This window comes from Stegodyphus dumicola, chromosome 7 (genome assembly GCF_044657685.1).
Source record: "Stegodyphus dumicola isolate Sdum_Otavi_A_Nest chromosome 7, ASM4465768v1".
Lineage (NCBI taxonomy): Eukaryota > Metazoa > Arthropoda > Arachnida > Araneae > Eresidae > Stegodyphus > Stegodyphus dumicola.
In genome coordinates this window covers 131,206,253-131,229,317 of record NC_140774.1, presented here as the reverse complement: position 1 = coordinate 131,229,317, position 23,065 = coordinate 131,206,253, and the positions used below count along the sequence as shown (strand labels likewise).

The 23,065-nt window shown below is 32.2% G+C and overlaps 1 protein-coding gene across 5 annotated transcripts in view; it reads right to left on the bottom strand.

Annotated features, from left to right (window-relative positions):
* Window positions 1–23,065, bottom strand: part of LOC118182709 (uncharacterized) — an 84,533-nt gene that overhangs the window by 23,901 nt on the left and 37,567 nt on the right. For all 5 annotated transcript variants that reach the window (XM_085820809.1, XM_035352098.2, XM_085820811.1 and 2 more), the window contains exon 5: window positions 14,789–14,906. In XM_085820809.1, the coding sequence (XP_085676935.1) occupies window positions 14,789–14,906 (118 nt within the window). The remainder of the gene's footprint in view (window positions 1–14,788; window positions 14,907–23,065) is intronic.

Here is a 23,065-nt window from a genome sequence, read left to right as displayed (position 1 = left end):
ACGCATATGCGCAGTCGTAAAGGTCTTACGCGCACGTGTAAATGCCTATGCGCATGTGCAGAAAGTTTTTAGCTTTGGGATCCGGATTATGGGTGTCCGAATTAACGACTTTTGACTGTATTAGGGCGCATAGAAGAGTAGAGCCTTAATTTATTTCTTAAACACCGGGAAAGTAATAACTTATTCTCAAACATAAAGCAAAAATTGTGGAGGAATAAATTCATCAATCAGATTCAAATAAAACATATTTATAAACTGTGTATGATACTTCAATTTATTACAACTTAATTAAACAGCTTGCATAACAACATACATTGTAAGAACACCATTTTAAAATATACAAGCTATATACCATACACATTTGAAATTTAATTAAAAAATTCAAAGTCAACAAAAATTGCAGGATTAATTTCAGATTTTTATTTTTCTGATTAGTGATTATCGGGGAAGGGAAGCTGTTTGAAAAAGTTATTTAGAACTTTCTACTTGCAAATTACCGAGAAAAGTACAAATGATAAAACATTATAGCATTTACTATGCTACCTGATTTATAACATATACATAGTCCTCTTTAAGTAACCGACATACTCAGAGTGACAAACCAACAAAATATTTTGTACTAACTTCTGTCGTAGAATGCTGATCCATAATGACGAGCAGAATTTGAAAGCGAATGAAGATTAAATCTTCAATTTTATTTTCAGCAACATGTAGCGGTTAAACACAAGTCGGCACATTAAATATGCCTGTTCCAAAGGGCTTACATTTTTGATAATTTTGTAGCAAGAAAGAAGCAGCAGACAGACTGCAGTCCACCTAAGGCAAAACGTGGAAAGCAAGTGTGTAATGTTCAGGATGAAATCTAAAGTCAGACTGAGTTAGTTTTGGTTTTCAAAGCATTTTGATTGGATAGCTAATATTGCTGTAAAATTATTATTGGCTGCTTGAGTTTTAGTTCAGTTTACATAACCAGAATTACGTAAGAGTCATATGACACAGATTTTTCTGGAAATGACGCAGTGCAAATAGATGTTGCTATTTTTAGAATAGAGAAAGGAAATTAATTTTCTCTGCTAATTTAATCTTTAACATATTTTTTATTTTTCTTACACATATATATATATACACGAGAAAACTAATACAATTTAAATTTGCTTTACTCTCCCTAGAGCATTTTACAACATTATTATTATACTGCCATAGATGAATGCAATGTAAAATTGCTAAATGAAAAGGCAAAAAGGTCAAGACTCGCCTCATCATAGTTAGTTTCAAAGCTTAAATTTTTAATAATTCACATTTTCCATTAGAAATAAATACTTAAATTTATTTCATAAGCAACTTACATACAGATGTTTCATATATTCTCACATGCAAAAAGAGCACTTGGAGTACACTGACTACCAATAAGTATTTGGACACCTGTGATAGAAAAGAAAAACTAACTTTATTCAAAATCAATAGTTGGTAGAGCCTCCACGAGAAGTAATTACAGCATGGACCCTCCGGGGCATACTTTCCACAAGTCTTTGTATGACAGCTGTGGTATTTTGTTCCACTCGGCTTGGAGAAAACATAGAAGTTCCTTCACCGATTTTGCACGGGTAGTGCACCCCTGAATTCGGCGGTGCAACTCGTCCCAGAGGTTCTCGATAGGGTTCAGGTCTGGACTCTGGGCAGGCCAGTCCATTCGATGAACTCCATTGGCACCATACCAAGCCTTGGTTAACGTCGAAACATGACAACTGGCATTGTCGTCCTGAAAGTAACAGGGGTCCAACCCGTAAAACTGCCACAACGTAGGAAGCACATTGTCATCCAAAATAGTGCAGTAGGCTTCGGAGTTGAGTTTACCATGAATGGGGACCAAGGGTCCCAGCCCATACCAGAAGAAACACCCCCAGACCATAATTCCACCTCCAACCGAACTTGACTGTTGGCACAATGCATTCTGACAGGAGACATTCTCCAGGTAGACGCCAGACCCAGACTTGCCATCTGAACGGTAAAGGGTGAACCTTGATTCGTCACTCCAAAGAACCCATTTCCACTGATCTACGGTCCAATTTCGATGTGTTTTGCACCACATTAACCGAGCAGCGCGGTTGGACTTTGTGATCAAAGGCTTATGGGCAGCAGCACGACCATGAAAACCAAGCAGATGTGCTTCCTTACGGATTGTATTCATTGAAACAATACTCCCGGATGTCTGTTGAAACTCCTCGCGGATGAGGGCCATCGGTTGGGTGCGGTTCTTACGAACTTCTCTGGACAGCACTTGTCGGTCTTTATCTCCCAGTTTCGTTGGTCTGCCGACTCGGGGCACATTCCGACAGTCACTGCTCACCTTCCACTTCTTAATCACATAGGCCACTGTCGATTTTGGGTACTTCAGATCGCTAGATATGTCCCTTAAGGATCGGTCACATTTGTGATACTCAATAATTATACCTTTCTCGAAATCAGGGAGCTCCGAACTGCGAGTCATCTTGCATGTGACTAAAGCCGATGCTGTTTCCTACACGATATATACCGGCGAAGTCTGTGACGTACCTTAGGACTGCAGATATCGTCATTTGCATGTCCAAATACTTATTGGTAGTCAGTGTATTAAGTCATTATTTTTATAAAATTTTGCTAAACTAAGCAGATTTTTCTAAAACTTAAGAAATAATAAAATCACAGGTTCAATTTTTCTTTTGTCAAAAGGAATCCTTCAAAAAAAATCTGTAACTAATTTTTTTTATTTTATTCATATTCATTACTTATATTCTTACAGTTGCTTCTGATGAGCGAGAAAGGTGCAATATAAGCTTTGATTAATATTATTAGATTGGGAAACATTTGTTCTTTTACACAGTACTTTTACTTTTCAAAAACATTATTCCATGAAAACATGAATACTTCTTGAATTTTCACAATACTTCTATATTTCTTAGTAAATGCCATTCATTCGCTATCAAAATCATAGTTTTTTTTTTTTTTTTTTTTTTTTTTTTGAATTGTTAGACTTGGAAAATTCAAAGGAAGTAACATTATAATGCAAAATCTGTCTGAAATTATATATATATATATATGAGTTCTGAAATTTAGCAGTTTGAAAACTTGGTTAAGAACTCAACACAGATTGACAATTATTTCAAAACACTTCTTTCTAGAATTTCACTCATTTACATATTTTTTCCCTGATAAACTTTCATTTTTCATGTTAAATACACATTTTCTATATCTAAAATTTGAGCACTAACAGCTTGATTTGTCTTTTTATCTGGTGTTATTTGCAAATACTTGAGATTTAATAAAATATTTCATGATTACTTTAATTTCTTATTGATGAAATTATAGTCAATCTAAATTGAGATTTACTTCTTTTGATAGGTGGAATGTTTAAAAGAGCAAATGTACTTTATTTAAAGCATTTTGTGGGGAGTTAAATCTTAATTGGATTATTAGCATCTTCTACAGCATTCAAGGTTAAAAAGAAAAGACACAAAATTATGTGTCTAACTGTCTTTGTAATTTTTACAATTATTATGCTAAAGGAAAGAAGTACTAGATCTTTTGTAAATGTATCAGAGCACTGTAAATTTATAAAAACCTGCTAGATTTATAAGACGTACATGTAGTTTTATAATCTACAGTTATTTAGCAGTAAAAATAGGCTGCATTAAAAAGTTTCAATAAGAGGGACTCATTCATTTTGGTAAAGAGCCCTTTCCTTGGGTCTGAACAAAGCAAATTCTTTTGAAAAGTCATGTTTAATATACGTAATTTAAAGCTAAGAATACAGTACAAAGTCCAAAATTCGGACTCGTCGGGACCTCGGTGATTCCAGATTTGGGATTTTTCCAGATAACAGATCATCAGTTTAAATCTAGTAAGATGGCATGTAGAAATTATAAAAATTAAAAATATGAAATCACGATTTTTGAAATAAATAAGTATTTATGATCTAAAGGGTATCAAAATTTACAAAAAAAAAAAAAAAAAAAAAAAAAAAAAGCTTAATACTTTTTTGTTAATTTTATTGAACATTTCTTTCAATGCAAGTTGTTTCATTTTTTGTGCTAATACTTTCTCTTTAATTCCGTAGACAGAGATAATCAGTTACAGTTCAGTTACATTGTTGAAGTCCTGTAACTGCTATTTCAAGAATTCTGACTAAATTTTCAATCAAAATTTTCTCGTTTTCAGTAACTTCTCTGTCACTTTCTTCACTATCGGTAGCGGTATTTTCTGGATCTAGAACCATACTACAGATTTCACCATTCATTAATTGATTGATGATTGAGAAACATTGTCATCACAATGAAAAACTTCTTTTATATCATCGCCCACCAGCGGCTGAGCGGTAAAGACGCTGAACACTGGTAGTTCGGTCCGAGGTTCGATTCCCGCGAACGGGCTGGCTGCATGGGTGTTTTCGTGGTTTTCCCCATGTGTAACGTGTATACGAGCCAGTTTCCCTTAAAAAGTCCTCCACGAAGGCGTCCCTCCCCTTAGGCAGATAGCCCTAGTGTGCTTTGCCATAATTAAATACACCACACCACACCTTTTATATCATCATTTATTACAGTTTCTTCCCATTTGTTTACAAAATCCGTTAACTGGAAAATTTCACCTTTTGTTTTGCAATATCCAAAAACCTTTAAAATTAGCGGCTGTCATCATCAAATGTAGCAATCTTTGCATCATGAGCTTGGCGACAAACCACAACTGTTCCATTAAATTTTATCTTGCTTCTATCGCACACTGAGACAATTAAGGCCTGAATTGTATTAGTTTAGTTATTTATTATACTTATGTATATTTCTTGCACATGCTTAAGGCTTATCAGATAAACAAATTCCCACATATACTTAATCCTTATTGAGGGCCTGCGCTAGATATCCTACCGCCTGATGCAGTCCCTGTCGGTCCTAAATTTTGAGACTCGGTGCAGCCATACGAGTCCTGGCCCTGGTTCTGGGTTTATGCGAATAACAAATCAGTTATTCTTAATTCAAATAACCCTAAATGTAATCTTTGGGTCTATGAGTATTATCAACAAAATCTATTTTTAGCATATGCAAAAAAATTTTTGGTAAATTTTTCCTCGCCAACATTTTTAGAGCAACTGAAATTTATAATCATCACCAAGCGTAATGTCAATATAAAAGGTTACCACACTTCCTTTATTATTCAAATACTAACATAAAAAAAAAATCATTTAGGTATCGCTACATGAGTCATTACTAAGTTGTCATGTTTTGATAAACATGCGGTAATGAAAGGAAAGTATAATAAATAATGATTCGCCAGTTTGGAGTCAGATCACCAATGTATCTGTGGAATGTTTCGGTTTCAGATGTGTGCCACGCAAATATGCAGCAATGGAGCCAAATTACTGATCGCACAAATTTATGCTAAATTGATTGTTTCTTCAGTTACAAGGTAGTTTATTTAGTGTCGAAGTGAAATTAAGAATCAGGACTCTCCAGATGTTTCATTATGTGCGGAGGGGAAAATCAAATGCACATGCGTAAAGCCTACGAGAAAAATTTTGTTGGTTGTTTTGAGGTCCGGATTTTAGATCATTTCGGATAATGGATATCTGAATTTCGGACTTTGTACTGTACATATATAAACCTGATGATGAATACAAATAAATACGTCACGCTTCAAAACTGGATCCATTTGGAATGAAGGATAACTTTAAATTACTTTTTAGGGAGTAAAAATTATTTTTAAATCTAAAAAAATTCAAAAAAAAAAAAAAAAAAGCCCTCCAGGTTAGACAAAATGCATGTTAAGTTCCTTAAATATCTTCGAACTAAGACAAATATAACTTTTTAAAGATTTTTAATTATATCTGGCAGATAGGAATTATAACCACATATATAAAAAGGGGCTATTATTAATCCTATTTTGAAGGAAGTTAAAGACAATGGGAATATCCATAACTACAGAACAGTCACTTTTATCAGTATACCAGCTAAGTTAATGAAACATGTAGCTGTAATTGGATCAAACCAGTTTACAGAATTTAGTGATCTATTTTGTGGAAAACATGAAAATTTTTTGTAGAAATAGAACAACAGCTGATCAAGTAACCCACTTGAGTCAGGTGATGACTGCAAAATTTATTGATTTTTAAATGATCTGCTTAGAGGCAAAACATAATTCATAAACTTAAACACATCGAAGTTGACTGCAAAATGCTGAAATGGATTTGCTCATTCCTAAAACAAAGAGGCTGTAAAGCATAGGTTTTCAACTACAGTGGAATTTCATAGTTTCAGGAGAATAACTAATAAATAAAAAAAAAAAAAAAAAAAAAAAAAACTACTAGTTGTACTAGTCTAGTTGATATTTTTCCATTATGCACTTGCCAGGCATTTTGGACAGTTTTTTAATTGTAAACAATTTCTAATTATAAGAATAGTTTATAAATGGCAAAAACATACACACAGCAAGTATGGCAGTTGATGACTAACAGATCATCACTTGCCACACTTCCACCAAAAAGCATGGTAGCAAAAAGCAGGGTTCTGGTACAAACATTTTGGTATGAATATTTTCTACACTTTTTGTTGTTCAATTTATAAAACTGATCAAAATCTAAGTGTATATAATTATTTTCTGAGTTTTATAAAGAAGTGGTAGAATGATCTAGCAATGGTGAAAGGGATACATAGATCAAACAAGTTCAGAACCACTCTGTATAAAGTACAGTATGGAGGCTCTATCTTAAAAACATGTATTCTTTAGATACATCTATGCAGATGACATGACCATCCTCTCCAAGCACAAACACTTAGATAAACTGGTTCACAACATTCAGAGCTATCTCTCAAGGCTTGAGCACTGGATCATTGTTTGGAAAACCAAAATTAGCATCACTAAATGTACTGCCATGATATTCACATGCTCCCAACTCACATACCCTTCCATTAATTTAAAATTCTTTGACGATTAATATTCCCTGGTCAAACTCATTTAAGTATCTAGGAGTGATACTTGATTCAAACTTACTCTGTCATCTTCACATTGAGAATACTCTCAATAAAGCGAAGAGCATCTGATCCCAACTTCACCCCCTATGAAAGAGCCATCTTTCTATCAGAAACATAGCTCTTCTATATATTTCAATTACTTGACCAATTTTTATGTATGCATGTACCATTTGGGGTACCACTGCAAAGACTCGTATAAAAAAAATTACAAGCCTTTCAAAGCAAAACCTTACGGTTAGTCCATAGTGCAGCCTGGTATGTCCGTACTGATTTGATTCACTCACTCACCTTAACATTAAACCAATTGATGTTGTTGTTAAAAAACTTAGTCAAAATTTGTTCCTCAAAATTGAACAGATTGATATCCGAGTGCGATCCTAGTATTCCATGTTCGCAAAAATGACCAAGAGCCATCATGGGCCGAGACTATGGCATCTATCCTCCTGCTAAAAGGCGTAGACACGGTCTCGTCTCTTCAGTTCCCGCCCCTGTGGCCTGAAAGACGGACATCTCTCTCTTCTAAAATTGCTATTCCTCAGTGACTATGCCAAATTGCTATCTTCTACTCAAGTTCAACTGAAAAGTGGCCTTCTTTGCTTTGTTATCTATCTGTTTATTTAAAAATCACATCATGCCCACAGAATTAATTTCTACCTTGGATATTTCCTTGCATTTTCACAAATTTTACTACATTCTGATTTAGTGCCATATGGCAATAAGCCTCTTAATCTCTGTAATCTTTCCTCTCTGCTTTTTGCTTTTGTGCTTTATTTATGTCATAAAATTTAAAAAAAAAAAAAACTGAAAGTTTTCAGATTTTAAATTACGTCCAAAAGGGCATTTTTTAAACATTTTTACCTTTATTTATTAACATTACCTTAATTATTAACTATAATGTTCTTTGCACTTAATCATAAAACCCAGTTCAAAAGCAATATTGTGAAATAATTTTAAATTGTGCATATCTTTAGAATTTCCGATACACAGTCTCACGCTCTGGAGATAAGAATGTTTTTTCTGTACGATGCTGCCATTGCACGCTTTGAAATCCTTGAGTTTGTTAATTAAAAATTTGTTAAAGTTTTATAAAATATGAAATCGATAAGAAACAAATTCCAAATTTCAAATTTGGGCTTGCAGATGCCTATTTTTACAGCAGGATTAATGTCATTTACAATTTGACGGCTTTAGGTACTGTTGTTTTATCACAATGTAAGAAACATATATACATTTAAGCAGATTCCTCAAATGAAATTACAGGGGGATAATACACTGGTTATCATAAATTAAGGAAAAATCACAAAAATCATGATTACTGAAAAAGTTACATGTAGAACTTTATGAAACTTACCCACAATATACAACACATAGTAAGGTATCAAATAACATAAAATTAAATTACCAGACAATTATGGTAGCATAGAAATTAGCACATGTATAAAATGAACAGTTTGAAAAGTGAAACGGACATTCAGTGATTCGACAAAAAATCGCAAATCGAAAACAGTAGTAACACAGGCACAAGATCCCTTTGGACTAAAAAAAAAAAAAAAAAAAAAAAAAAAAAAAAAAAAAAAAAAAAAACCTTCAGATTATGATTTTTTTCCTATACCTAAACTCTTTCGAGCTAATGTGGCTTTCCCTAGCTTGCATCACACTAACTATTTATACAATTTTCTTATTTCTGCTAACTACTTAGATATTTTTATTATGTGGAGGTACATGGTTTAGAACCATAGGCACTCCAAAATACTTAATCATTGGCATTGGCCTTCAGATGCATTTACATTTGAATGTAATTAGCAGATGTTCCTTAGACACAGATATATTCATACACACATATAAAACAAAATAACTAAAGAAAACTTTTAAAACATTCGAGCAAACAAAGAAGCAAACAATATTCCTTATGCAATCAAAATGGCAACTAATTAAAAATATTTTGAAACTATAAAGTAATATTTTTTCAGCAATTTTGTGTTTAATTGCTTTTAATTTGCCTTATATATCAATGATCTTAATCAAAGTTCACAATCACTAAACTCCAAATTGAGAAAAGCACTTGACAGTTTTTCTAACTGGCTCAAAAATAACATAGCAGTGAACTTCAGAACAGTACTGTAGTCCTTTTTCTTAAGGCTTCAGAATACTGAATTTGATTTATTTTACTTTAATGTAAAGATGATTAATACCAATAAATTTTCTTACTTAAGAGTGACGTTTATGATAAATTCAAATGAAAATATAAGGTTATAAGGTACTTCTTTCGCCTTCGTGGTGTAGTGGTCAGCATGCTCAATGCGTATTCAAGAGGTCCATGGTTTGAGTCAGGCAAAGGCACTGCTAATTTTTCATTCTCCTGCTTTAAAAAAAAAAAAAAAAAAAAAAAAAAAACTAATGTCTCTACATTGGTGCCTGAACTAAAAAAGGTGGTGGATGATGATTCTCCACCACAAGGATTTGAGATTGGGTCCCTTAATCCCTAGTCGCCCTTTAAAAGAGTAAGTATGTATGGTATTTCTTCGGCCTTCTTAGTATGCCTTCGTGGTGTAGTGGTCAGCATGCTCGAAGCGTATTCGAGAGGTCTGTAGTTTAAGTACCGGTGAGGACATCGCTCATTTTTTATCTCTCCTGCTTTCAAAAAATACTTAATGTCTCTACAATGTTAATTATATCATTGAGAAAAACTGAAAAATTAAAGATACACAACACAAGTAGCACACGACTTTGCAAACTGGTCTGAGAGGTCGCAAAGTGGTCGTGGTAACTTTTACGACATCACATATTTACAATGTTGCGAAGATGCAAAATATTTGCCGTTGCATCTTGGAAATTTGCCGACGTCGCTGAAATGTCATGATATGACCGCGTTTAGACGTGGTTGTTTTAGCATCTTTTTCATAGTTCATCAGCGTTACTTTTAGAATGAAAAGAGACTAAATCTGCCCTTTCTGAAGTCCACATAAGATTAATTTAGACATGTTTCATTACTTTATTTCATCTAAATATATTAATCTAAGGTAGATTCATCTAATGAAATATAAATTTAATATAAATACTTTTAATATATTAAATTTAATTAGTACTAAAAATATGTGCTAAATTATTGTTAAAATTTTTTTTAAATAATTAATACTTAAAATATTTATTTATAAATATTATAGCAAAATATTTAAAAATGAAACTAATCTATAAAGTAAGTTATTCAGTTGTGAATTTTATATATTTAAAAAAATCATATTTCTGAAATCAACGCAAATCACATATTAGCAATTATTTCACTACTGAAATATGACTTTATTATTTTTGAAGTAAGGATGAATTTACTTGAATTATGGTGATATAATATGAAACATTTTACCGCATACAGTGCAAGAAGTAAAGTTTTCACGAAGATATGATTATGTGTGAAGATGTATTCCGGATAAAAATAAGGCAATTCGACAGCCATGTCCAATATATATGACGGAAAACTCACCAACAGTCAGGAGAAGCAGAACAGAAAAATTAATGGAAAAGGAGAAAGAAATATTAACACTTTTGACGGAAAATGACAAATTTAATGGATACGATAAATTATGTTGACATCAAAATTAAAGAAACTGTAAACAAAAATACGGAATTCATTACCTATAAAAATTCTGATGAACTGTTTTTTTATGTTTTCACATTGTCGTCCATCTAAATGCATTAAAAAATGTTTGGTTTAATCCTAGTACACGGTACACTCGGTATTTGGCGATATTGACATTACAAATGTTTTAGTGAGCCTGATAAATATTTTTTGTAAATATAACCTTGTGAACATTGTTTGTTCACAGAACATTGTTTGTTTCAGTTGAAATAATTCTTTTAAGCCATTTAAAAAAAATTCTATTGAATTATCAGAACTGTTGAAGGTTTAATGCAATCGTAGGCTAGGTGCCAAATTTGAATACCTTAGTTAAATGAGCAATAAATTTCGGACTTCATTTTATTTTCAGGAGTGTTTTTGTCCCGGTTTTGCAATTGACCATCAGAATTAAATACTGGAGAGCTTCAATACAGAAAGAGAATGATGCACAAGAATATAGTGATGGCAGTTAATTTTGAATTGAGGAGAAATCACCGTGGTAATGCCAAATTTCTGCTTATTTTGTTTGTGAATACCTGTTTTACAAAACCACACGAAAATTTTGAATTTTGGGTGCACCGTTTAAAGAAAATATCAGATGCAGCATGCTAAAATCGTCCATATACAGTGAAATAATGTTCTGTTTTGGTGTTTTATGTGTTACCAGTGATTAAAATTATATGGTGGTTTTCTCCAATCTTCAGTGACCCCAGCGGTGCAATATTTGGATACACAGATTGGCGATTCAGTTATGGCATCCTAAGTGCTATATCGTATATCATTCATATTAATCGATTATTGTGTTGGTGCTCAGAATTAATTCATATAAAACCAAAAACAAAATACAACATTAAGGCATTTTCTGATTTTGTTGAAAATGCAATCGATGCAGAAGCAACAACAATTCAAGCTGTTATGGTATGTTCATGAACTTCAAAATAGAAAGAAATTAGTGGACTGGTACTTAATATGACTGTTGAAGATGAATTAGATATATGTAAAAACATATTTGAAAAATACAAGGAATGCATTAAAATTAATAATAATGCACATTCTATATTATGTTGTCTTCTGTATAGTATGCAGAAAAGGTTAATGATTTTAAAGTGTATAAAATGTATGATCGAAAAAATAGTGTTAAGGAAACATTAGCATTACTATGAAATATTGTATTCTATAAGTACGTGATATTTAATTGTGTAATAATAAAAAATACTAAATATTTTTTATTGATTGCAAACTGCAGTTTTATTACTTTTCGTTTGGTATCTATTCTTCCAAACACTGTGTAATTCGCGTTTTTTTAAATATTGCCATTATGTATGTTTATTAGATTATCCCACTAAATGACTGTTGGAAATTAGGTTTTATTTTTTATTAAATTTAAGTATATTCTATTTTCTTTGCTTGCTTTTTATGTGCTTGTGATAACAAAGAAATTCATAATAAATAAAAACAAAAAGTTTCATTGTGTGCTATTTAACGAAGAGCTTACTTTAACGTGCTTAGTTTACTATCGTATACTATATTATTTAAATTATTTCTATACAGTAACAAAAGGAAAAGTTATTGATTATATTAAGTGCATGAAATAATCATTGTAATCTACCACTATTCTAAAATGTAGAAACTAAAAATAAGTAAATACATTAACATATGATCGAAAGAAATAATGTTAAAAACATCAGACACTAATAATTTTTTTATTAATTGGAAATTTTAGTTCTGTTACCTTCATTCTGCTTATTTATACTTTCAAACACTGCTAGTTCATGTTTTTCTTAAATAGTGTTGTCATGTATGTTGTTTGTTAGGTTATTATTTCATTTTAGATATGAATATGGGAAGTTTTTTTTTTGGTTGTTAGATTTAAATATATTTTTGTATGAAATACTTTTGATCACATTTATTAACTACTTTATACAGTGTTTCATTTGCATATCTTGGAGATATAGAAGTTAATGGTTATATTTTTTTACTATAAAACACAAATAAATTTATACTTGAGTTCAGGTAAAATACTGAATTTATCAAGTTGGGGGGGGAATTTTCAATGTCTCTGAGATTTAACAGAAATAAATGTGATAATGCTGTTATAATCAGAAATGCTCTTTTTTTTAACCCACATATATATCTTTACTTTTATTTATGTCTGATTATCTGATTTATTCTAAAGAGAAAAAATTATATTATCTTCTGGTTTTCAGGAAATGATAAAATATTTCAACTTTAGATAAATACAAGGAATACAAAATTTTAAAAAAGAAAAAAAATATATTAATTATAAAGCTTATTTTTCTGCATAAATCAAAATGTAACACAAGGACAAAATAACGACATTTTCATAACTATTGCAAAAAGGTGGAATTTTGTGAACATGTAGGCATCTGTAAGACGTCGTGATACGATGCTTTCACAACCAAAATATAACCTGCGAAAGACGCAATAGCAACGTCTAAGCGATAAAAAACTCATCTGCAAATATGTAATAAAGACATCTTTGCAATCTGGGCATCTTACAGACGACATAGACATATTGCAATGTTTTTGCAATGACATCTGCGATGATTTTGCAACGCCGTTGCCATGCTACTTGCGAACTAAATTATTCTGTTGGTTGTTGTGGAAGTATGCCTGTTTAACCCTTCATTATACATTTAAAACCATTACTTTGCCTATTGTTGCTTACTACTTTCAGATTTTAACAACTGCTTCTAATGGATCTATGGAAAAATTGAAAACTTACAAAATCAAACATTTCAGTTGATTTGTGTTGCAATAAAAACCACCCCCATTTACTCAAATCACTTTTACTAATATTAAATCATTCAATTTATGACTGAAGAAAATGCTCTCTTACTTTACAAAAGATCATAAGTGATGAGCAATTTTGGAATTCTAATGAAATTACAGGAAGAAGTTTTAAGATCCAATATGGTTTTCTTCAAAAGATGCTGAACTTCAGAATATGACTTAAACTAAAAAAGCGAGGGCTACCATAAAGTCCTCAAATTTTGTAAATTTTATAACTTATTAAAGTAGATACTCATATAAATCAGATGAAACCTATCTTTATGAATCTTCCTGTGGAAACAAGCAGGTTAGTAGGCTAGAAAAATGTGAGTATGCTTAAAAAAGATTATACCAACAGCTGAATATAAAGATCACTTACTATTTTACAAAACTTTACATTCATAAATGTTTGCAGCTCAAGTGGAATGAACAGTTATTTACTTACATCTAAGGGCTGAAAATGCAATCTGATTATACAAATACTAGACAAAAGTCATGCAAAAGCAGAATTCAGACCTGTCATTGGAGAGAATGTTTGATAAATTATTTTCACCATATTCATATCTTAACAATCCCAGATTGCTCACTCTATTGGAAAGATGAAGAATGAGCAGAACAGACATAAAATGCTTGGTAGTGCATGAAGTCTCCAATTCAGTGAAAGATACTGAGTGCTAGAAATTGAATGAAATGCTGATTTTCTGACGTACGTTTGTTTTATGCATTCTTACTTGCAAACTATTTGTGTTTTTCACTTTAAACTACAAGTTAAAAATAAAGTACACAAATCAATAAAATAAAATAAAGTATACTTGTTCTCAGCAGCAATCTTGAAAACCAACACAGCATGAAAATGACTGCACTCAAGAGCTCCAAAAAATGAATTATTAACACATTTAATATCAAAGATAACACAGCATCTTTAATACAATTAGCTGAGTTTCTATACAGTTTCATGACAATGGACTCTTGAACAGAAGAAATGCATGCTTTGAGGTGATGGAATCATACTTTGGTATCTGGTTATCTAATATATAAATTTAAATGCACAGAATATAGATTTATCCTCATTATACATTCAAAATAACATTTATGTTATTTTGGAAATATGTGCTTTGAGGGAAGAGATAACTAACTAGCTTCTAAATAAGTTTTCAAGGACCAAACAATATCCTCTAGCTCTATTAACAAAGCTTTATTCTGTAAAATAATCTGATGTATTCGACGGTTTCATCTTCCCAAAATTTTAGGTGTATTGTGGTAGAAAATCATTACAATACCAGTTTTATTTACAAAATTATTTAACAGAATAGGGAAAAAGTAATTAGTTAAAGAAAAGAAAATGCAACCACAGATTAAGCGTAAGAAGCAAATAATATATACTCACACATTTGTCTTGGACATAAATGAGTATCAATTATTTTTTTAATATCAGAATGTCCATTTTTAATGGCTAAAGATCTCGCAGTTTCTCCATATTTTGACTGAATGGCTGGATTCACACCCTAAAGGGAGGGGAAAACAGTGAAGAAATTGAGGTAAGACTGATATAAAATTTAAAAATTGGAGGAAAAACAAGTAAAATTATATAAGCAAAACTACTATTATACAGACTTAGAGGCAGCAAATCTTCTAAACTATTAAGTACAAAATTAAAAACTATACCCAAAAATTATAGAAAGATGTAACATTTTCATCACTTTTTTTCTGATTATATGGATTTCAGATTATTATCTCACTAAAAAAACTGCATTATATATTTCATTTTAATACTGATTTAGATTAAAGATAGATCCAACAAATCCAAGTGACAGTGTTTATTTCCAAAGCAATATAAACAATGCTGCCTGGAATACTGTTTATTGACAACAACATTTCAATAACAGTTTAAATCGAATAACATTATAAAGGGTTTCATTAAGCATAACCTTTTTTCCTTATCTTTATTCAATATTGAAGATTGTTGCAACCCCTTACTTAGAACTATATTAATATAGTTAATTCTCTCTAATGGCTAATTCTTCTCTCTCTGCACTTTTTTTTAAATTTTTTTTTTCTTATTTACAAGAATGGTTTGAATTAATTTGCAACCAAACTCTAAAATACAATGGAATAAAGTTAATACCATCCATAAAAAATAGCCATAAAATTAGTGAAGCAATAACAATTATGACCAGCAGGGCTGTGAAGTCGGTAGGGAAAATTACCGACTCCGACTCCTGGAATTTTAATGACTCCGACTTTGACTCCTTCATATATATGTAAACAAATACACATAGGTACAGCTTATTTTTTAATATAAAAGAAGTATCAGATGCTACAGAAAAAATTGATGCATAGCAAAATTTTTACATTAATTAATATTTATTATGAAATGCAAGAACTGGCATTAGTCATTTCTAAGAAACAGTAAAACTTTGGCAAGATCTTCTTTGTTATAGGACCATAGATTGATTTGATAAACTTCAGAACTGAGAAGTCTTTCTACACTGACTTGAGTAGAAAGAAGAGCTGTTACTATTAGGACTACTTCCTTTAACTTTTCAGGATAGATTTTTATAAGTTCTAAAAGAGGTGTCTTGCAAGAGCAATCATATTTATCTATTTCTTCAAAGGCCATGTATAAAATCTTGTTTGTATTTTTTCATTTTTATATCTAAAGGCTCTTGGTTATTTATTTTCATCCGCTTTGCCTTAAGCCTTTTCAATATTATCCAAATATTTCTCAAAATCTAATTCATCAGTGGAAGAGGATGATAGAGACTCAGTTGCAATATCTGCAGTTTGACTGTCCTGATTTGAATACTCCAGTTGTTCTGAGAATAATTTCATTCTTAATGAAAGTTCATAGATGGCTTTCTTTGCCTTTTTAATTTGTTTGTCATTCAACAAAATTCGGCGTTTTGGATCTACATATATTGAACCGAGCACGATCTTATTGTCTAGCAAACTAGTTTCTCTTTTCTTCATTGAAGAAATGATTCCTTCTGCAATAAACCCTCCATTTCAGAAAGAACAAACATCCCATTCTTTCAGTCTTGCCTTTTGTTAATTCTTCAGATTGTAGCTTTTTGGTGGCTATATACAGTATAGAAAGAAGAGCTTCCAGTTCTGCAAGATCATTCCACAGTCTTTCTGTTAGTGAAACATTAGGGTTATCTACATCTTCTAACATTCTCGTTTCCTGTTAATTCTTCAGACTGTAGCTATTTTGTGGCTATATACGGCGTTGAAAGAAGGGTTTCCAGTTCTGCAAGATCATCTCCTTGTTAGTCAAATATTAGGATTTTACATCTTCAGAAAAAGTTCTTAATCCTAACAGCCACTGTATCATCAAATATGTACTCCCTAAGAATTGTGCTACTCCCTAAGAATGACATCAATTTTGGGAGTTCTTGCCGCTTACCTAAATTCACCAATGATATTAGTAACTAAATGAATCAGTTTATTCAATAATGGAAAATATCACATCCATCCTGCTCCCTTATATTTATTTAGTAATATGCCAATAAAATAGAAAATAACTATTTATTAATGTATATGGTTCATAAATAAATATATTAACTCAGTTTGTCATTATTTTTTTTCAATTCATTTTAATTTCATTTCAAATTCAAACTGTTCAACAAAAACTGGAGTTGGAGTTGACGTGTTTTTTAGCGACTCCGACTTCTTTTACCCAAAAATCTACCTGACTCCGATTCCGACTCCACAGCCCTGATGACCAGACAATGTTGCAACAAAGAATTCAAAATCTTCCCTCTGTATATCTCTAGATAGCTATTCTGCCACAGTTGATAACTGTCACTGCTTTGTCAATGCAGGCAAAAACCAACTTGAAGAATGGAAATAAGGGCAGGAAAGAAAAAGTGAAACATGATCAGCTTAAGTTCCAGCTGACGAAACAGTGAAGCTGTAATCATCCAACAGAATTAAATAAACTGGCATTACGCCATTTACTTTCATAGGTATGCAATTTTAATCTTCATTCAATTTGGCACTCTTATAGCACACATGTCAATTAACATCCTTAAGACATTATTCATTTATAGAACAATAATTGAAGGCACTATTCATAAACTATTTGTCACACTGAAATTACTGAAAACTTATTAACTGTCCTAGAAAGTTCTACACTGTGCTAAAGAGATAATTAATAAGGCGCCATTTAACAGTTTTAGAAAGTACTGATACTGTTTTTGATTTTTCTTTTCTTTTCTTTTCTTTTTTTTTTTTCAACCAGAAAATCACCATTCATTTTGATAAATTTCTTCATTGTTTTCGAAATATTCATGAAAAACTGATAGACAGTACACTAAATTCTGCTTTAAAGGCTCTAAAGTTTTCTGAAAAGTTCTACACTCTTCTTAAGAATAAATGAACATTACACCATATAATGGTTTTACTAAGAACTGTTAATGTGAAAGCAGAAACAGTGATGTGATCCTAAGATGAGTAATGTGCACACAGAATGGGTGTTGTGAGTGCATAGTTCTAATATAAATGTCCTGAGAGTGGACCCTGTGGGGAAGTTTTTTTGGAATCTTATGTAAAGAATATTAATTTTGCATTAAATAATTCTTAATGTGTGAATATATTTTAGCAGTTATTGATATACAAATAACACATACTTAGCATAAAAATTAGAAAGGAAAAAATGTACACAAAATAAAGAACTGTATGAATTTTAATAACATAAACCAGGTGCCAAGGTGTTGAGATTATTAGAATTCAACAGTAAAATGCAAGACAATTTGATTTATGAATGAAATAAATGGCAAATCAAAATCAAATTAACATGCGGATCACATATTTTTCACATTAAAAAAGTAATTATTTGAGTAACCACATTACAATGCTGTTCAACTAACTTCTCTCATCTGGTGCTCACATTGCAAATTCACAACTAAAAAATTCTTCAATGGGAAGAGTACAGAATTAGAAACAAGATCTAGTTAGTAAATTTTAATGCAATCTTTTTATTTGCACAAATTTGATGTTTCATAAGATATATGCATATCATTTCAACTCTCCAGTGTGTGTGCACACACGAGAAAAAAACATCAACTTTATCCACAAAACTTAAAATACTGCTTTAACTGAAACAATATCCCATCTTAAAAGCAATGGCATCTTATTCATATTTAAGTTAGGTAATGCTAGTTAATTCAGTAACACTCTCATTTTTATAGGATTTTATTCTGGAATTTAATAAAGAAAATTTCTTTTGGTTGAGAAAAATCCTTTAGTTCAATCATTTTATTGATAAATGATGCTTCATGCATTCAAATCACAATAAATATGTAAATCAAAGTCACACAAAATACATGGTACATGTAGAAAAAGAGACAGAGGGCGCTGCGCTGCCTGTATGTGTAGTTAATTAAAAGTTTTCACCAGAGAGAGTTTGATGAGAGTGGATGAGAGCGGCATAAACTAGATATCCTGTAATCTGTATATAATATTTGTACACATTCTTCTCTTCATTAAATAGATTTAGTTAAAGGAAAATGTCTTTGTTTGGGCCAATAGAACACAAGAACCACCGATAATGGAAGATTAAATAAGTTATTATATACAAGAATTTTTGGTAGCATCAGGCCGAAAGGTAAGTCATTTCATTTCTATCTGCATGCAAATTATCTTTGAAAATGAGTTTTGAGGAAACCGTTGAGAGAAATACAAAAATTGAGGTCCAGTTCGTACAAGTGTAACAAAATTAATAAGGAAACTGGAAGATGAATTGCAAAGCGAGAATCCGAACCTAGAAGTGTTGCAGGAATCGCTTTCAGTGTTAATCGAGAGAGAAACTAGCTTGTTAAAATATGATGAAGTTATTTATGCTCAAAGCACTGTTCAGGAATTAGAGACAGATGTAGAACATTTTTTAGAATACAGCGAATCCATCATTAGATGTAAATCGAAAGTCAATAGATATATTTAAAATGTGGGTAAAACCGGAACAACTTCACAAGTTTTGGAAATCAAAATTAATTATATCACTAAATTACCTCGCATTACTTTAGAAACTTTCAGCAGCGATTTATGTCAATTTACTGAATTTTGAGCTCAGTATAAAACTGCCATTCACGAAAACAATACGCTTCAAGATGTTGAGAAATTTAACTATTTAAGATCTTTACTCACCGGTTCAGATGCAAAAGCTATAAGCGGATTGCCATTCACAGGAGAAAACTATAAAAAGGCCATTGAAATCTTGACTGACAGATTTGAGAAAAAAGAAATATTAGTTAGCATGCATACGAACGTTATCCTAGCTTTGGAGCCAGTACGTCGTTCAAGTGATGCATCCAGTTTAAGAAAACTATATGATGAAATAACGATTCAAACAAGAAGTTTAGAGACATTAGATATTAATTTTAATTCTTATGGCAATCTATTATTTCTTATTTTATATAAGTGTATACCACAAGATTTAGTGTTACAGTCAGTAGGGAGCAAAAGGTCGGCACAAAGTCAACAGTGTCAGATTTATTGTTATTTCTAAAGAGAGAAGTAGAAACGTGCGAAAAGTCATTAACTCTGGGTTTTAAACAACAAACACCTTCGAAATCAAGCAAAAGAAATACCGACAACTACCGTAAGAGTATAGCTCTAATTAAAAAGAAAATGGTATCAGCGGCGAAGCTTAATACATCAGTTGTAAATTATATGTGCGACTTTTGTCTAAAATCTCACCTCTTAAAAGACTGCGACTTAAGTATTTCAGAGAAACACAAAGCGTTATACGATCAATTTAAGTGCAAGCGCTGTTTACAAAAGGGTCACAAAAAACCATTTTGTAAGGCAAAATAGGTTAAATGTAATATTTGCAAATCTGTGTCACATTTAGAGAGCCTGTGTGATGCAGATGGGCAAGAAAATAAATCCATAAAAATACAGCGAGCACAGCAAAAGAGACAAATGTTAGTTCACTATTCCTCAAAACACTGAGTAAGCAAATTCTTAATGACGTGATTTATTATCAAACATTGAGAGGCAACTACTCGGAAATAATTCCACATTTAAGGTTAGGTTGTTATGCAACTCAGCTTACGAAAGATCTTATGTTTGTCAGTCTATTTCCAGAAAAGCAAGTTTGCCAATTATTGGCAGAGAAAGATTAAGAATTCATACATTTGCATTTTCGAATACGCCAGTACAAGAGTTTAAAAGGAAAAGACTTTCTTTAAAAAATAAGAGTGGGTTCACTCTAATCATCGAAGCACTCGAAGTAAAAATCCTATGTTCCAATGCATTACCCAGGCCATCTGCAGAAATTATAAACAAGCTTCACTAAGAAGGATTTGACTTATCTGACAACTGTGAAAGTGAAGTAGCAGAGGTACAGATTTTAATTGGGAATAATTATTTGAACTGCATTTTAATGGGGAAAACACGTCGTTTAACAGACTATTTAGTATTGCATGAAAGTATATTCGGTTGGACATTGAGTGGTAGAGTGGGGGGAGAGAGTAAGAAGCTAAGTTCAGGGTCAGACTCCACGGGTTTGTTTATACACATCTACACATCGATTCAGAAGAGGAATTAAAATATCAGAACAGGTTCATCAGCTTTGGGAGATTGAAAATCTAAGAATTTCTGAATGCGTGTCGGTCACGTCGGAAAGGAGTTCTGGCGGCGATGAACAAATAATTAAACAATTTGAAGAGGATTTGAAATATGTAGACTGAAGGTATGAGGCTCGATTGTCCAGAGGAATAGGAGTCCAGAGCATTTGAAAAATAATCCTGGTTTATTGAAAAGGCAGTTTGAAAGGGTTCAGCGAGAGTTAAAAAGTAACAGCTTTGTGAGGGAACAATTTATGGAAATAATTAAATTTCAGACACAAAACAACATTATTCAAGAATGTGAGGATACGAGAGTGACATACAAAAGGCGTTTTTGATGATAGGTATAGAAAGGGAAGATAGGCAATATTTAAAATTTCTGTGGTATCCTGATAATGACAGTGAGGACTTTAAAATTATGCAAATGAACAGAGCATTTGGATGTAATTGTTCACCATTTTTATTGAGTGCAACGATCAAACATCATTTAAAGAAATATGCAGAAACAAAGAAAAACTATGTCAAGATGTTAAATACCTCACTGAATGCAGATGATTTGTGTTATGGAGGGGAAAGTATAGAATCAGCTTTCAGTCTTTCATCAGAGGCGGTATCTATTTTGAAAGATGCAAGTTTCAATTTGAGAAAGCTAAACACTAATCCTAAGGAGTTGTATGACTTGTGGCTTCAGAAAGGGTTGTGTGAAGGAAGTAGGTTTGAGAGAGATAGTAAGTTGAAAGTGTTAGGCTTGGTGTGCAACTTAGAAAAGGATGGTTTGAGAGTAGACATTACATCATTGTTGAGTAGTTTAGAATCATTGAGAAATAGTAAAAGATCGGTGTTAAGTACAGCAGTTAAGGTGTTTGACCCAGTCGGATTTATTTCTCCATTTGTGGTGCGAATTAAGAGACTGATGCAGGAAATATGATAGAGAGGCTTGGAGTGGGATTCAGAGTTGCCAAAGGAGTTATGGTGCAAATGGATAGAGTGGTGCACTGAAATTGAGGAATTAAACGTGTTGAAAATAGAGAGGTACTATTTTGCAGAAGTTCTAGGTAAAGGTCATTTGGTTGAATTTCATATTTTCAGTGATGCGTCAGTAGTGGCATATGGAACGATGACATATTTTTGATATAAAAATGAGAGAGGAGAGGAATGTATGATGTTTACAATATCGAAGAGTAGGATAGCTTCGTTAAAAAAGTTGTCCCTCCCTAGGTTGGAATTGATGGAGGCTGTAGTTACAGCTAGGTTAGGGAAATATTTATTGAAAATGTTTCAGGACTTGGTAGGTAGGTTAGTTTTGTGAACGGACTCAGAAATTTGCTTGTGGTGGATAAAAGGGTCAGTGTGTGAGTGGAATCAGTTTGTGTCGAATAGAGTGGCAGAAATACAAGACTGCCTGATAAGTAGAAATATGGTCCAGGGTCAGAAAACCCAGCAGATAAGTTAACTCAGTGAAACAGCAAATACATTGGTGAAAGATAATAAATAACTGGTGGCATGGTCCATCATGGTTGAAAAATTCTGGAGATCTATGGCCTGGGCAGAAGTTTAAAGCAGAAACTGATACTCAAAATTTGGAACGTTTAAGAAATTATGTTCAGGTGACTGTTCCAGAAGAAGAAACTGCATTAAACATTACCAAATTCAGCAGTCTGGAAAAATTGTTGAGAGTTACAGCTTGGGTAAAGTAGTTTGTTGCCAAGCTAAGAAAACGTACCTATGAAGAAGGTCCTCTTACTGTATTGGAGATTCAAGAAACTGAGGAGTACTGGATGATCCAAGAAACTGAGGAGTACTGGACAAAACAAGTCCAGAGAGAGAATTATTTTTCAGATATTCAACAACTAGAGAGGAATAATCTAATAACACCAGATTCGAAGCTTTACAGTTTAGCACCATATCTGGACAGCAGAGGTATTTTGTGTGTCAGAGGTCGTTTGGAACAAGCAGAATTAATAGATGATGAAAAACATCCCATTATTCTGTCGAAGTCGAAGTTCAACGAACTAGTGATATTTAGTGAACACATAAAAGTATTTTATTCAGGAGTCATGGCAACATTGTCCAAAGTCAGGAATAAATTTTGG